At 37.2% G+C, this 17,186-nt stretch overlaps 1 protein-coding gene across 1 annotated transcript; it reads left to right on the forward strand.

Moving 5' to 3' along the window:
* The first annotated feature begins 567 nt into the window (after positions 1-567).
* LOC103707845 (transmembrane emp24 domain-containing protein p24beta2-like) lies at positions 568-14,227 on the forward strand. Its single transcript, XM_039128408.3, has 5 exons — positions 568-726; positions 1,666-1,875; positions 12,588-12,774; positions 12,850-12,957; positions 13,850-14,227. Exons 2-5 carry the CDS (start codon positions 1,666-1,668, stop codon positions 13,981-13,983), a joined length of 639 nt encoding a protein of 212 aa, XP_038984336.1. The 5' UTR covers positions 568-726; the 3' UTR covers positions 13,984-14,227.
* The last annotated feature ends 2,959 nt before the right edge of the window (positions 14,228-17,186 follow it).

Genomic DNA, 17,186 nt, shown 5'->3' on the forward strand with positions numbered 1-17,186 from the left:
ATTTATTATAGGCTTATAGCTTTATCTATTTCGATTCATTCCAACCTGCTCTATCTAATTTGACCTGATCTTCTCCGTCCCAAGATAAGCATGAGTCGGATATGCGTGTGTGGTCTCTAATTATAAAACATTATGACCTACCCAACCCATTGCACTATTTAATTTACTAGCGTGACGTGGCAGCAGGGATTATATATATATTTGGGTGGTGTCAACCAGGCCGAGGTATCATCCAGCCAATCTCCAAGTTCTATGTACGGTTGGTAATCTCTAGCAACATTTTTTTTTGGATAAAAGCGGCATTTTATATTGCTCTCCTGCCAAATTAACAGAAAAGTAAAGAGTACAAGGAATAAGGAATATCTCCTATAAAAGTCCAAAGGACCTCCCCAAAGTGCCGGGCGACAAAGGAAGTAATCCAGTCTGTTGCTCGGTTCGTCTCTCGAAAAATATATACTATCTAAAGACCACCCATATTCCGAACCAACCTGCCGAGACATCTCTAGCAGCATTTCTCTACTCAATAACGACATCAGCATGGGTGAGTCCGACATTTAAACCCTCGATCATATTAACTGGCCCGGGTCCAAAGGGGTTTGGATCGCCTGCTTCCACGGCCCACGACGCCCAGATTCTTATTACTCTCATTCGTTCTTCCTCCGTCTGTTGTTTAGGACGAGGAAGCTAGGATCGAGCCATCGCCAATTCGACGCAACCGATTGCGAGGCAAGTCCGCTCCCTCCCCCCTCTCTCTCTCTCTCTCTCTCTCTCTCTCGGTCGTGCCCGAAGTCCCATTGATTTTTTCCCCTTTTCGGTTTTTGATTTTGATGAAGCGATCGGAAAATTTCCCATCCCCCCTTTCATTTCTCGAAGACCTAGTTGATTTCTTTTCTTGTTTAAATTGCTGAATCTCTTCTTCATGTTTTGATGAAATTATGGTTGACGCCCTTGTTGTCTATAATCTAGAATACATGAATTTGAATTAGGATTCATGTGTGTGTGTGTTTCCTTTTTCAAATATTTAATATCTGAAGCTAACATGTTCTTTATGATTCCCCTTACGTGTTTTCCTATCCTTTTCAGAAATGGGCTTGAGATGGAGAACTCAACTCATGTTTTTAGTATGTGTAGTTTCAGATTAATCATTTTAATGTGCAAATATTTAGCTCGCAAATTCTAGTTTCAGGATTCGCTCTTTTCTATTCTGTCCTTTCTTCTGGCTGTGAAGCATTCCGTTTCGCCTTTTTGTAGATTAGTTTTTTTCGACGTCTAATCTTATGGAATTCGTTTGGGTCAGTCTGGAAATTTATCAATATTTGAATCACCTGAGAAACATGCAATTCTACGTTATCATCCAATCTACGAAATTGGGATTTCCCCCCCTACTTCTTTTGTCCGTCTTCGTGCACCCTCATCTTGACAGTAGTGATTGCATCACGGTATTTATGGATTTGGTAAATGGTGAAAACATGCCTGTGTTTATGGATCCATATATAGACATTAACTTTCTCTTGTTTTTCGTGTATGAGAAAGATTTCTTCCTTGCATGAAGGGCTTCATATGAGTTTACGGTTTCATTTCTCCTATTTTCTTTGATTTCCTGCTCTGGCAAGATAGGTGTGTTTGGATTATCTGTTTCATGGTTCTGCTTGTTCTTGTATACAGATGGAGAGGTTCTCATCGGGACTTGTGATTTGTGTAGTCTCGGGCCTTCTGCTGCTTTCTCAGCCAACTTTCGGGATTAGGTTTGTGATAGATAGGGAAGAATGCTTTACTCATTCAGTTCAGTACGAAGGGGATACAATTCATGCATCCTTTGTCGTGATTAAATATGATACTCCATGGCATTATAGTGATGATGGAGTGGATCTTGTGGTATGTTCGGACCTTCTTTTTAGATGTGAATATGATATTTCTATATTTTTTTGGTTATATTGTAATTTGTGAATGTATGGATGTGCAGGTTTTGTACTATTTCTAGACTTTCTTTGTGATGCATATAGCTATCGTTATAGTAGGGATAGGTTGATTGAATATTTTTCTTTTTTTATTCATTTTTATTATATTTTATCTATATCATTGAGCTATTGGAGGAAATGAATGCATGAAGGCCTTGACTCGATCATACATCGAAAAATGGCTTTTCATCTATCATAATACTGTTTCAAAGTTTACTTTTAATTGAATTTTCTTGTAGCAGTAATTTTGTAACAACTTCCTTCTTTTCTGACAACATCTCAAAGCATGCAGTTCATAATACGCAATTTCCTTTCTTTTGTCTTAATCTCGACAAGCATAAATTAGAACAATAAATACTGGCTAATTTCACGTTCCCTTGATCTTTGACCTAAATCTATGTTATGGCCAAGACAAATATTTCAGTTGTTATAACATCTTATGCTCCATAAATTAGCTGTGCATGGCATGCAAAACCTATATAGATGGATATAGTCTTGTATCTATATTGCAGAGTTAGAACATTATGTTTTGCATGTGTAGGATAGCCTACAGAAGGGGATCTATAGGGTGTAGGGATGCAAGGTTGAGAGTTTAGGATAAAATCGAGACACTTATTTGCTCGTAAATTAGGTTCAGACCTGAATTTCGGTCAAAACTACAAAGATCGAAATTTTGATGTAAAGTTGATAGTCGATATGATGTTGAACGTAAAGAATTTAGATCTAGGGTCTAAGGAAGGAAAGAAAGGGTTTGGTGTTGTTTAGGACTGAATCTAATAGCTCGCTGTACATTCAGATTGGATCTGTTTTTTCCTATCAGCTAAGCTAACGATGTTAGATTTCTAAAAGAAAAAGGAATTCATCGAAAAGAATCCAGCCTCAACTTCTGGGATTTAGGTTTTAGAGATAAATTGCTGCCTAAGAGTACATGATTAGTGATTAGAATGACTATCTTTAGCAGATTTATGCAATAGAAATTAAAGTTTAATGAAAACTTGTTAAGGAAATAGAAATGGAATTGGAATTTAATGCTTCATAAGGAAACAAAAAAAGAACAAAATCTGATCTAGAAAAGAAAAGAAATAAGAAGAAAATACAAAAACTGCAAGAAAATCCGAATGGGCAGAGATGACAGAACCAGGGGCTGGTCTCACATCAGATCCATGCCTCATGTTGGGGATCAACTTCAACAGTAACCATCTTTATTCAATCATCAAAACAAATTTGTCATTCACTTCTTAAAAGTATAAATAGAAATTCATGACTCAGCTTTTTCCAAAATCCAGAAACTACCTCAATAACACGATTACAGTTCATGATTACTATACATAAACAGCGCCATGAACAGTAGTGCTGTAATAATTAATCTCATTGAGGTATTAAATGTAATCTAATATCTTTGGTTTTAACCTTTGGCTTACCCACTAAAACAAGATAACCAGAGATAAAAAGAAATTTCAGCAAATTGACACCCAAGATGAAATCTAATAAATATCCCTAAGGATGTATCTTGACATGATCTTGGATCTCCAAGTTGATCCTGTTATGCTGCGATTTGCTTGGATTTTAAGTCAAAGCTGCATTTGTTGATCATCAATCTGATGGCTAATTGATGATGAATGTCTATCTTCTAAAATGCCTGAAAAAAGATAGTTGAGCTTGAATTTTCCGTCATCTATGACTTCCATGAACACAAAACTAGATGGTTGTGCATCTCATTGCTGAAATAAACCATGATCAATTGACTAGACGAAGCTGCCTCTGTGAGGGAATATTTTGTATCAACAGGACATTTGAGGATCTCTTTTCTTGTCATGCTTATCAACTCTTCTTTATGTAGAGCATCATCAATTTCCTTGCCATTATGATCGTATGATGTGATGTTTGGACTAACCCTAGGGAACTTAAATATGCAATACCATGCACAAACAATGAAAGCATGAACTCTATAGTGATGCAAAACCTAAACCCAATATGGTATAATGGCAAACTAATATTCTGAAAATTTAAATCTTGAACTAGTGTCCTTAAAAAATGAATTGGGAACTATCCTAAATGTGGAGACTATGCATTCAAAGTCTGGTGAAAATAATGTTAGTTGACAGTTTATGCAAATCAAAGCAACAAAAATTTTGCAAGCAAATTGTCAGAGTTCACCAAAGAAAATTTGAGGGTTCATGATGATGGTTTTTGTTTGTGCAGTGTATTTCAACTGCATTTTGCTTCCAACACAGATCTACTGCATCCCGCATTGGTGGTGGTTTGTATGCAACTGTTAATGAATTACAACATCCCTATGATGATGTTATATAATGTAACATTCTAGCAGGCCCTCTAGAAATCAATTTCAATGGTGTTTTATGTAGGACATTGAAGGATCAATCTCATTATATCATAGATAGCGAATCTGAAATTGGACGAACTCAAGGAGATCAATTAGGTCACAAATTGGTGGATTACAGTTTGTTTATAGGGCTGAATTTCTAGAATGTGACAACTAAGAGAAGAGACTACCATGGTTACAGAAAAGGAAAAGTGGTTCAGCAGATTAGAAAACTTGATTGACACATTTGGTGGCTGTTTCCGGCCAGATCGGTTCTCTATCACAGCTAGTTAGAAGATCAGCTATGGTTTCTATATTAGACAATAGTGAGGGCTATGATGTGGGATATGCAGTTGTAAGGAGATGAAAGAAAATAAACAGAGAAAAGGAGATGAAAACAAAAATAGACAAGAATGAAAAGCCTATCAATCTTACACTACTAGATTTCAAATCACTTCCTGGGCCTTCCACCCATATTTATGCAACACATTGAGGAAAGAAGCATATTTTCTTCAACAATAAATTGTCATAAATAACATTACAGAACACCCTGAAAGACAGCAATTGAATAGGTGCAGTAATCTATGCCTAAACTACCCATTTGCTTCTCAACTTCAATGTGTGACTAGATTAATCAGCTAAGTTCAGCACTTTCTACGCTAAACTAAATAAAACAAGAATTAAACATAAAATGAACAGAAAATAAAAATGAATAGAAATAAGAAAATAACGGTGACTTGAACGAAGACTTGATGACTTCATCTAGATTCCAAGTAGGCTCCAATGGTGATTGTGAAGCTCCTGTCATGATGCAAGGTTGTTAATATCAATCCGAACACTTGGAAGTCTCTTTGAGCTTTTCTTGTAAATGCAAATTCCATCTTAATCCCTATCAACCATTGCACCTTCTGCATCTCGACTGAATTTTGTTTATGCACACCCACAATCTTCCATCCAACCTTATCCACCATTGAGAAAGAAGAAATTTGATGAGATTCACGGCATCATCGACAAGCAGATAGTTTATGCTGGCATTGGTGGATTTCAAAAATATTTTTTAGTCGCCCCCCTGCGGCCCTCCACCAGCGTCTGCCACCTCTCTCTCTTCCTCCCTCCCCTGCTCGATTTCTCTTTACTTCTCCTTCTTTGGCTCCGGCACGCGTCACGTTTCTACAGCCGGAACCGTACTGGTGAGCCACCGGTACAGCTCGGAACGGACAGAACCGCTCGGTTCGAGACGGTTCTGCCGACCTTGATATGGACCATTGCCAACAAATTACAAAAGCTTAATATAGATTTGCTTGAGAGATATCATTGGCTTTGTTTGCCAGAGGTGAATTTTTTCAAGCTGGGAAAGTTGATTTGGTTTGAGATGGATTTTGCATTTATATACAGTTGTTGAAGAAACTTCAAAGTTTTGGATGATATTGATGAATCTTCTTGGAGCCTAGACAAAGTCATGAAGTCTTTGTTTCATTGACTACTATTAGTTTTATTTCAGTTTTTATTTTTAGTCCTTGTATTTATTTTTTGTGAAAAGAGTTGAAGTTAAGTGATTAATTTAGTCGTATGTTGAGTTGTGATGCAAAACGATACTTTAGGCATTCAAAATGGGCTGGTTACCTATTTATGGCACTATAACATGAGTAGTAATCATACAGTTGATACAGTGCCCTACTATTTAAGGACTGCCTTTTGGGATTTTCTATAATGATATTATATGATAGTTTTTTGATGATGTCTGACTATGGGTGTGAGGCATAGGGAGTGATTCCTAATCTACTAGTGTGAGACTAGTAGGTTTTCATTATCTTATTTTGTTTCTTTATTTGTTATTTCCTTGCTTCCTCTTCTTTTTGTTTGTTATCCACTCTACAACTGCGTATATGACATCTTAGCCATCGTTTCTGTCTAAGCAAAGTAGTAGTAGCAGACACAGAACCGGCGTTGATAAATAACGAATATGGCTGTAAACAACCACCAAAAGGGTCAGTCTGGTTTTTTATCTACCGAAGCACTTCTAACTTTTCCAGAATCCTAGCAGTCTCTTCTTTGAGCTGTTAAAACCCTTAGAAATTCAGCCACATAAGCTAACCCTAGTCCATTGCATTTTGATATGTTTGATCTCTAATATGTTTGATCTCCTCGAGTTCCTCAAATTTCAGATTTGTTGTCTTTGATTGATCTGAGATTGATGACTCAATTTTTCATATCACAGACTTGAAATCAATTTATAGCTGATGTATAGCGCGCTGCATTCTCTAACATCAGTATGAGGGAGCATTGATTCATGAGCAGTTGCATGTAAACCACCAAGAAGGGATGAAGTAGATTTGTATCAAAGCATAATCAATTAAGCACATTGCACGAACAAATCTGTATCAAATTTCCATGCTAAACACCAAAACTTTGCTGGCAGAATTTTTGTTGTTTTGATTTGCATATAAGTTGTCAACTGACATTATTTTCAACCAACTTTTCATATCCCATCAATTGCATGGATCGACTCTACATTTAGGATTATTCCCAATTTATTTTTTTAAAGTACACAAATTTCATATTTTAATTTTCGAAAAATTATTTTGCCATCATATCATATTTAGGTTTTGCATCATTCTAGAGTTCGCGTTTTTATTGTTTGGTCATGACATTGCATATTAGGGTTTCCTATGGTTGTCCTACATTATCATGCTTCTAGATTAAAAGAAGAAAAAAAAAAAAGACTTAAAATTGTTTTGCTTGGGTTGATGTTGATGACTAGTTGGACATTTGTAATGAGTATTTCTAGAATTGTGATTATTAGATAGATGGAAGTTGATTTAGCTTGAGAAATGTCCAAGCACGAATCGTGACTATGGTACTTGATTGCTGCAAATAATTTGGCCCAATTTATCTTCCATCATATACCTATTTTCTAGCCTATCCAGGTATTAGGATAGTCGATCCCACTGCAATGTGCAGTGTACCTTTCATTGTTCTCTCTAAACCAATGAAAGTCTTTTGCTAGATTGATAGTTTTGTTCACAAGGGTGGGTCATCCTAATAGGGGTGATCCATTATGGCTAGTATTATCTATACTTCATATCATGATATGCCGTACCATACCGAACCGGACAGTATGGGGCATACCGAGGTTCGGTATCGATATACAATACGGAGGACGTACCGACACTCGATATGCTGAACCGGCCTCGTATTGTACCGTACCAATACAATGATAGTGTGGTACTGGTACGGAGCCCGGTACTGAGATGATGTACCTTGCTTCATATTGATTGAAGATGCTTTATCAAGTGCATAGCATTTCTTTTTATGTAAGAGGTTGTTTCATCACTTACAATTAAGGAGCCTCGAAGTCTATGACTGACTTGCAAGTAGTCACCTATAGGTGTTTGGTTGCTTGCAAGTCACTTTAGTTGTAGGCAATATAGTTATAACTTTTGGTTTTTAGCTATAAAAGTACATGTTGCCCAAATTGACTACAAGCACTTTTGCATCTTTTTGTTCCAGCCTTTAGTGGGAATCATTTCCTCTGTCTCAACCCATCGCCCATCCCAATCATAGGAGAGAGAAGAGAGCTTTTCTCCTTGCACCCAAGCTCTCTCCACTTCTCTCTTCGATTGAGATGACCTATTGTTCTGGCAATACAACTTGCCTCCTATGAGGAACAATGGTCCTCTTCTCTCTCCCCCCCTTCTCTCTCCTTCTCTTCCCCTTTTTCTTTCTCTCGGCCATATCTAGTTGGATATAGTGACTCCCCTCCACCTCCCTTGCTCCCTCCCTTTTAGGTAACTCCCTCTACTACCCCTTCCTCTCCACCAATTGCTTTGCTACAACCCCCACCTTTTTTGTCACCTTCCACTTTCTGTAACACTCTCTCCCTTTCTCTCCTGCAATCCCCATCCAATCCACTAGCTGCTTTAGCAGCCCTCTATCTCTCCTAACTCCCTCTCTCTCGCAACCTCCCTCTCCTCCACCAACCACATTGGTGGCCCCCTCCCTTGTCATCAACCTCCCTCTCTCTGCTCACACCCTCTCCCTTCATCATCTCTCTCTTCTGCATCCCTTTTTCCTCCCATTACTTCGACGACACTGGGGGTGGAAACAAGCTAAAGATGAGCACATTGTGCCTTGTTCAAGTTTGGCTTGGAATTAAAATATCTCAACCTAACTCATCAACCTATAAAACCCCAGCTCCAACTCGGTTTGATATAGTCGAGCTAGCTCAAGCTCGACTCACTTAAGTTTCAAAATTGAATTGAGTCAAGCTTGAGCTTAACTCATGTCAAACTCAATTTGGTTCTAGGTTCAGCTCGAAAATAGGCTCAAATTAAAACCATGAAAGAACAAGGAAACCTTTGAAAAAGGAAAAAAAATCATCCTTTACAAATAAAAACTGTGAATTTGAAGCTTAACTTCAAAATCTAGTCTATACTTTCCCAAATTCATCAAGAAACGTATGAAGCCCATCAGTTAGGAAAAAAACTTCAACCTAGTAAAAACCCCAGATCAAGAAACCATTTTACAGAAGCCACTAAAAACCCCAAGAAAACCTCAACCAAAAGTCTGAAGAAAGTTAAATATTAGAAAAATGAAACCACCATCAAGGTGGATCAACTCACCTTCAATCCTGGAATGGAGGATCCCTAGCTGGAATCAATACATGTAGTTACTCAGCGACATGAGATTGTAGACCTTAAGCGCCATATGAACCTTGCTCTTGTCCATAGAGGAGGACCACAAAGAGAAGATGCACCCTATGGCTGCCTGCTTTCCCCTCAACCAAGAATCCTCAAAGAGCCTTCCATTGCAGGGGGAGAGAGAGAGAACAAAAAATATCTAGGGTTCTTGTGGGTGGTTGGTGATCGCACGTAGGTGGACATCATGGAAGAAAGGCTCGGTGGGTGGATGATGTGATGGAAGAGAAAGGGTGAATGCCACAATCCCGAGATGGGAGAGAGGGAAAATGGAATGTGATCGTGGTGATGTAGCTAGTGTCTGGGAGAGAAAGGAGAGTGGTTGAGGCGAGGGCTTCATCTAATCTATAATTCTAGTAGATTTGTTGGATTTTATTCCAACGTCTGGTTGATTATTACATATAAATTCATGAATATAGTATACAATTATGTAACATGTAATAAATATAGGACATTATATATAATATATAGTGAATATATGCTATATAAAGCGAGCTGGCTTGTGAACCAGAAACAAGCAATTGAACCTAACTCGAGCTTGGTTTATTTAAATTCTGAGATTAAAAAACCAATTTGAGCTGGTTCATTCACTTATCGGGTGAGTAGCGCTTGAGCTGAATTATGAGCCGAACGCAAATTGGCTCATGAGTAGCTCATTCATTTGCCAGCTATAGACTCATCCCCTCCTCTATCACTAACCTCCCTCTAGTTTTGTGCCACTCCCACTCCCTTCCTCTCTCCTATATCCTTCACACTCTAATGCAGCCCTGCTTCCCTCCACTAATCATTCCCATAAAAGCGTAGGGGCTATGATATTTGTATCATGCATAGCTATTGCTATAATTCATAACTAAGACATTAATCACACTATTAAGAATAATAAAGCTTAAATGGGAGTTAGATACTTGTATACTAGCAAGTTTTAGGTTTCATATCTGCAAAATAAAAAAAATAAACTAAAAGAAGAAGAAAAGAATTATGAGTATTTACAAGTACTCATGGTTTGCCGTAGTAGTCGGTATCAATACATACCAACCATAATGGTATGCAGTATGGTGGGTGTGCCAAGCATCAGTACACTAAGCCAGTACCGAACTTACAAGGCACAATAATAGGATGGTACTAGTATGGTGTCCGGTACCGAGACGTGATAGCAAATCTTGCAAGCACTTGTGGGTTCCTAAATAAATCATTAAATAGTGACCGAACAAAATGGAGCATAACTAGCTAGGCTTCAAAATTTCAAAGAAATACTAAATTAGGATAGTAAAATTACTCCTAAAACCTAGATTTTGGGAACAAGAGAAAAAATTAAGTGATCTCAATGGCCCTTCAATCATCATAATGAGAGAAAAAAAAGAAGTATATTTGAAATTCTTGATTTCTCCAAGGAAGAAGAAAGGAGCATAAGCGAAGGGTACAGGGTGAGAGGATAGAGTTTGTCGTGATGGGTGCAGTGCTCTCTAGTTTATGCTATGTTTAAGATCAAAATACATAATAATCTAATCAATTGGGAATAGTGGCCTTGATTAAAGTATTGCATGTTTGGTTAAAGTGTTGCCTAATTGATTAAATTATTAGGAAAGGAAACATTTACTAGCGTATCTTATACATCTTTGACAAAAGTATTTCCAATTACATAGATTATTACCAGATGTATAATATTACCCATTTCCAGTGTTAGTTTTCCTTCCAGCTTAATTACAATAGGGATGTACACGACAACTTGCTGGTAAATTGCTATTGTTAGTTTATATGCCTTGTTATGTGATCGAGAATTCTTGCTCAAACACATTAAAATAAGCAAATAATTCACTGTTCCAGTCTGATAGTCAACTATTGCTTAAGTATATTTAAAACAAGCAAATAGTTCATAATTTCAAGGGTTTGATGAAGACAATGACCTAATATCAGTTTCTTTAGGTTTAAAAACTTTGTTCTGGTTTCGTCTGGGTCTGTAGAGTTTTGGTTCTGACAATTTTGGGATATATGATGTTTAGATCCAATTTTTGGAATCTCAGTCAAAAAGATCAAATAAAAAATTTAAAAAGGAATTTAAACAAATGGAAGGAAAATAGAAGAAGCCAAGAAAAGTTATTAGACAACATTTTAGCGTATTTCTGTGATATAAGTTCTTTAATTATTTTGTTAGCAATTTTCAAGCTTTTTAGTGTTGAGTGCAATCAATTATTCATCATTTTCTAGTAGAAGTCTCACATATATTCATATCATATTTTTTAGGTTAAATGGCTATTTAGTATAAAACACATGCAGTTATACGTTATCATATTTATATAAAACAGATGCTATTTCTTTGAAATCTCTTATATTTAGTTGTTCATGTTTAATTCTTATGATCTGCTTTAATAAGGGCCTTTTGGAAGGCCTTGGCTTATAAAGGTTATATTCATTACTTATCTCTTCTTCTAACATAAGAAAAAGAATGAAAAAGTATTGTAAATTAATATTATATTAGACTATGTACTAAAAATAAAGAAATGCCCATAACATGATGGTGAACACCAAAATAATATTTAACATAAGCATGTATAGCTAGTCCTGAGCAAAACTGGCCAATTTCAACTAAAATTGATCGAAATCACTGAAACTGGCAGCAATCTGAAATTAGGAGTCAATTTTGGTTCAGTATTGACTGAAACCAATCTATTTCATCTGAATGGATTTTTTTTGGCAGAAATTTGAAACCACATCTATTGATGTCTAATTATTTCTCAAATACATTAACACAAGCAAACAGTTCACTATGTCAAGGATCTGGTCAAAATGTGGTCAAAGAGTCAAATCAAGTCCCACATGGTAAACTAGTGGCCAACTGTTGCTTAAATATATTAAAATAAGCAAACAGTTTACAGTTTCAAGGGTTGAGTCCATGTATTGGTTAAGAAGTCAAAACAGTTGTCGTATGATTAAATGATGGCCAGTAGTTGCTCAAATAGACACACAGTACACTATCTCAGGAAGGGTAATCTTACCAAGTTAGTTGCAGGGTGACCTTGGTTCCCTCATCATCAAACAATTGAAAACAACAGCTGCATTTGCAGTAGGTAATTGCAGGTATCAAAACCGAAAACGATTATTTCTGTAACTGCATTTGCAGGCAAACCAAACAGACAATTGAAAATGCAAGTTCAGTATTTCCACTTGTAGCTGCAAATCCTGTTGCAAGCAATTGGAATCATGGCAATCAAAGAGCATCTAAATCCATCTTGGCCCTTGTACTTATCCAAGTACCAAAATTTGATTTTCTTTGCGAGAAGATTGGGGTGCCAAACACTTGCCCTTCCAATAATTTGTTAAACAGTTTGGAGATTAGTTACAACCCATTGAATGTTAAATCTTTGATAAATGCTTTGATGATTTAAAAAACAATGTTGGGTCATCCAAGTTGGATACTCCAAAGTCCAAACTGTTGTCTTTTTTTTGTGTGTCTGTTTGCATAGTGGGGGGCTTGTGAGGAAAATTTTGTCGTCCAGACACATAAATCAGACTAGTGTTTTGAAAAACATGCCATGTAATTATTATTTTTCTAGATGTCTAATTCTTTTCATGCTCTACCAGTTTGACTGCATGATTGGTTGACTGTACCAGGTAAAAGATCCTCATGGAGCTCAAATTCATGATTTCCGTAACAAGATAAGTGAAAAGTTTGAATTTATAGGTCATCAGAAGGGTCTTTACCGCTTCTGCTTTACCAACAAGTCCCCATATCATGAAACCATAGACTTTGATGTACATGTCAATCATTTTTCATACTTTGACGAACATGCAAAAGATGGTAAGCAGTGTGTTTTGTTCTTTTCCTTCTGAGGATGCAGACCATTATTCTTATTCTTCTTATGTATGTATGCAGAGCATTTTGCCCCTTTACTTGAACAAATAGGAAAACTAGAGGAAGCTCTTTACAACATACAGTTTGAGCAACACTGGTTAGAGGCTCAGACCGACCGCCAAGCACTAGGTATGTCCTGATCCAATTTATATTCTATCTATAGTAAAGGTGATACCCGATCAGAACACAATCACTTGTCCCTTCTTTGCACATAAATACTCGCCTTGTCACTTATTTGATATTTCTGAGTAGGAGCAGCTCATTTTACCATTCATTTGATGCACAGGATGGTAATCTATAGGTGCATGATATTGCATATTATGTACATATTGGCTCTCTTCAATTTCTGGAACATGTTGGGGTGTGCTTGTTTGTTTTCTTGGAGAATTTAGTGCTATACTTGGATGGCCTCTATATTTAACAATTTATGGCTTCAATACATTGAATGTATTCATTTTATGAACTTAGGGAAAAAAAATATTTAATAAAGTTTAAAAATGGGAATGTATTTCCTTTTATCCTTTGGCTTAATTGTGCCTTATCGTAATATCAAAAGTTCTTTTCCCCCTTCTAGATCCAAATCTAGAGAAGTTTGGGCGGTTGCTTCTTGATTGCATGAGATTAAATTGCAGATAATCAGATAGATTTCCCTACTCACGGGACCAGCCATATAGGTTTTATGTAGAATTCTTTATTGCCTATATTTTCCTGAGAAAGGAACTAATACCAATTTCTGTAGGGTTGGCATTCGTTTGATGATTACTTGTAAGATCTGCTTAATTGTTTCTTGGAGCTTTCACAACTTAGAGTTGCATTTTGTAGCCAATCCCATATTTGATGGGAAGAGAATTGGATGACGATGATAAGTTAGTAACTCGTAACATAGATGGTCAAAATAATTAGTCACAAAGCTGTTTAATTGAACAACGCAAGTCATATTCATCCTGCATGATCTTTTTCTTCAGAAACATAACCAAGGCAGCCTAAGTAATACGATATAATCTATCCACTTTGGCTGCAGTGAATGAAGGCATGAGCCGGAGGGCTATTCACAAAGCACTCTTTGAATCTGCAGCACTGATTGGAGCTAGTGTGCTGCAAGTCTTTCTCTTGCGTCGCCTCTTCGAGCGAAAGCTTGGCACCTCGAGGGTTTAATGCTTCAGTGCAATTCAGTTGTATCTTTCAGTTATATATTGTAGCATTCTAGAAAGGTTCAGTCCTTCACTATATCTGTGGATTGAAATCTGAAAATTTGATAAGTGCGCTAGAGTAAGTTTTCTAACAGTAAGAAAAAAGGTTTTATCCCTACAGCACAAGTATAGAAACAGTTTTTTATCCCTAAAGCATGTAGTTAACAGACAATTAGTTCTTATAAAAGAGTTCATCATGTCACTGATCATACTGGTCTGCTTGTCAAGTTGAAATATTTTTGGCCAATTTGCATGCCTTGTGCAAAGCCAGATGAAGAGAATATCGATGTTTTGTGTGTTCATTTCAGAAGTTTCTTGCATTCAGTTAGAGAGGATGGTAAAAGAGACGCTAGAATGAGCCGAGGCATTGTAGGTCAAGCAAATGCATTTCATGTTGTAGCCATCCATCATGCAGCTTATTCTTCTGTGGAAGCAAAAGCAATCATCCTTGTCAATATGAGCAAGATCACAAAGTGCATCCTTGTCTCCAAAATCTCAGTTGTTATCAGTCTTTGAAGCCACAACCCAAACACAAAAATGTTGGAAGATCGTTTGACGTGTGTCATCCATGTTAGCTCTACTCTGCTAAACCTGGGAAGAGGGAAAAGCTTGGCCAAGACGAGCATGCCCTGTTTCAGTCTCCTGGTATCATCATTTGCTCATTGGTGGTCCAAGTGAAAGCAGTTTATACTGAAACAAATAATGGTTTGGATCAATGGTGTGGGTACTTTTGGAGAACCGGTGACCTGCCCTGAAGATGAGCTGGTGACTGGGAGAAGTTAATCAAACACAATCAGGTGGTCCGTGTGACTAGTGTTTTTGCGTGCCTGAAGAGTTGTTTTCTGCTTAATAATACCAACATTGATTGTACCTGTGCTCTCAGCATGGCTCCCAAGTGTTTGTTAATATCTTTAGCGATGCGTGCTTGAAGAGTTGTTTTCTACGTAATAATACCAACAATGATTGTACTTGCGCTCCTCGACATGGCTCCCAATCATGTTCGATGTATGGTTGGTGTCGAAGTACTAGATCTTGGCATGATGGGGTCTTGGGGGTTGCATTGCATCAATCCTGTTCGATGTATGGTTGGTGTCGAAGTACTTGATTTTGGCATGATGGGGGTCTTGGGGGATGTATTGCATTTGCTTGGATTGAATATTCCTCGGACTTGATCTTATTAAACTATGATGAAGTTGGAATTATTTGAGTCTTTTGTGGAAGTAAGGCCCTTCAGAAAACGGAGCTTCTGCTTGTGACATGGCTTTTGGTTTGGAAGGGGTAATGTGGTATCTTAAGGTAATGTCGGAGCATAAGCGAATCTTTTGAGTTTCTACAATGATTTAGCAAGAGCTGTTGGAGAGATTCTTGAGTTGTTCGCCAATGTTTATGTTACTTTATAAACAGTAAGGTATGTTTCCCTTCCTAACAACCGGTCTTCTATGCACTCATTTTAGTATGACTTTCTTAAGAGTTCAGTACCAATTTACGAGCTTTCCCCCTTGTTTTGGTGGCAGCTTGTCATACGATAAACAAAGTCCAGCTCTAGTCAGGGCAGGGTAGCTTTTAGAAAGGAAGTACCATTGAATTCTATGATATGATGCATCCAAAGATGTTCAATCTTTTTCCTTTCAGAGTAGATTCTAGTTGTGCCAAATCTTCATTAACTTTGTCATCCAGCCTTCCTGCATGCTTAATTGTGATTTTGTTCTCTGGTGCTGAGCATTCTATGTAGAAGATCTTGCCGTTTTCTCAGGGCAGGTCTTCTCAAGATCAATTACTTGGGCAAGCTCCAATGCGTTGCTGCAAACAAGGACTATGTCGAGCTTGTTATCGACAAGCGATCCAGCAGTATTATTCAACATCACTGCTTCCAAGTTGTTTATAATATTTCACATGGGAGTGGCTAAGTGAAGGCATACATAGGACAACCCTGATCAAGAAACATGCAAAAGCCACCTCCTATGACACATAAAAAACGACCTCATGTGGAGGAGGTTGGTGTTTGAAGTTGGTGGTGAACTATTGAAGTTTGGTGCATTGATTGAAGGCCATGTAGCTAGGGTTGAAGGTTCTATTGCAATATTCATAATTTTATTCGATGATGGGTAAATCTGAAGATGTCTTTTAACCTTTTTTGCTTGTGTGATAGGTTAGGACATTATCATATGTGATACATGAGGAAAAGCAGCAAAGTTGATGTCCAAAGAGATTGCCTTTATTAGGGAGAATTCCAATCCCCTATATTGTGATTAGCCCCATGTGGAACATGAAAATGACCGAAAGGTGGAAAGTGCTTTAGCTAGAAGGGCTTTTTCTAACCATAAGGATCAAACATCTAGGTATATAATAAGGAATTAAACCATCATAGCAATGATATAGAAATACGTAATATGGGATCTCCTCGTCGCAACAATTCAACATTGATATCAACATAAATATATATATATATATATATATATATATATATATATATATATATCAACGGACCGGAGATTAAGGCAATCGTTATTAGAAATATTTCGAGAACACCTTACTCTAAAATTTTTCGATGTCTCCTATGTGAAGGAATTTCTGCGCATCACAAGGACTCTGTCACTAGAGCTAAAGGCTATCATCATTAGAAAGTTTTGCAAGAACCAACTTATAAAATTATTTGATGGCTTCTATGTGAAGGGATTTCTCCGCATCACAAGGACTGTGTCACAGTCTGTTTAGCAACACCAATCACCCCTTTTTACGCTTGTTGCTAGTAGTGTACAGTTTGAAACAGTGATAGAGAACTATCAGAAGAAGGATTGCTCTTATGAGTTTGATGGGGCCCTCCTTGCTTCCTATGGTATGGAGGACTTGACTTCAACCACAAGCTTCTTCTTTATCATGCATAATGTCACCTATAAGCATGCATACATTGGAGAGGAGACCATGGCAAATAGTAACTTCTTATTAATAGCCATTAACTAAGCCACAATGTGGTCCCAATTGTCCAAAATTTCCATGAACTCATTTCATATGTTTCTTAGATTAAACCCAAACTCCCAAGTGCCTTTTATCCATCTAGCTATGAAAAGTATGGTCATCCATCACCTATAATAATTACTCTCATCTGCATACGTATATTTTACTTAATTTATTTTTTTTTTAATTTTAGAGATGTGAAACAAGAAAAGT

Source organism: Phoenix dactylifera, chromosome 11 (genome assembly GCF_051530095.1).
Source record: "Phoenix dactylifera cultivar Ajwa chromosome 11, Ajwa_hap1_PhDact_Kaust_v1.1, whole genome shotgun sequence".
Taxonomy (NCBI): domain Eukaryota; kingdom Viridiplantae; phylum Streptophyta; class Magnoliopsida; order Arecales; family Arecaceae; genus Phoenix; species Phoenix dactylifera.

Excerpts from the sequence above, each read along its gene's own strand:
- LOC103707845 (XM_039128408.3), top strand. The coding sequence starts at position 1,666 with ATGGAGAGGTTCTCATCGGGACTTGTGATTTGTGTAGTCTCGGGCCTT. Across the intron at positions 1,876-12,587 it reads ATGATGGAGTGGATCTTGTG|GTAAAAGATCCTCATGGAGC; the intron begins GTATGTTCGGAC and ends TGACTGTACCAG. Across the intron at positions 12,958-13,849 it reads GACCGACCGCCAAGCACTAG|TGAATGAAGGCATGAGCCGG; the intron begins GTATGTCCTGAT and ends CTTTGGCTGCAG.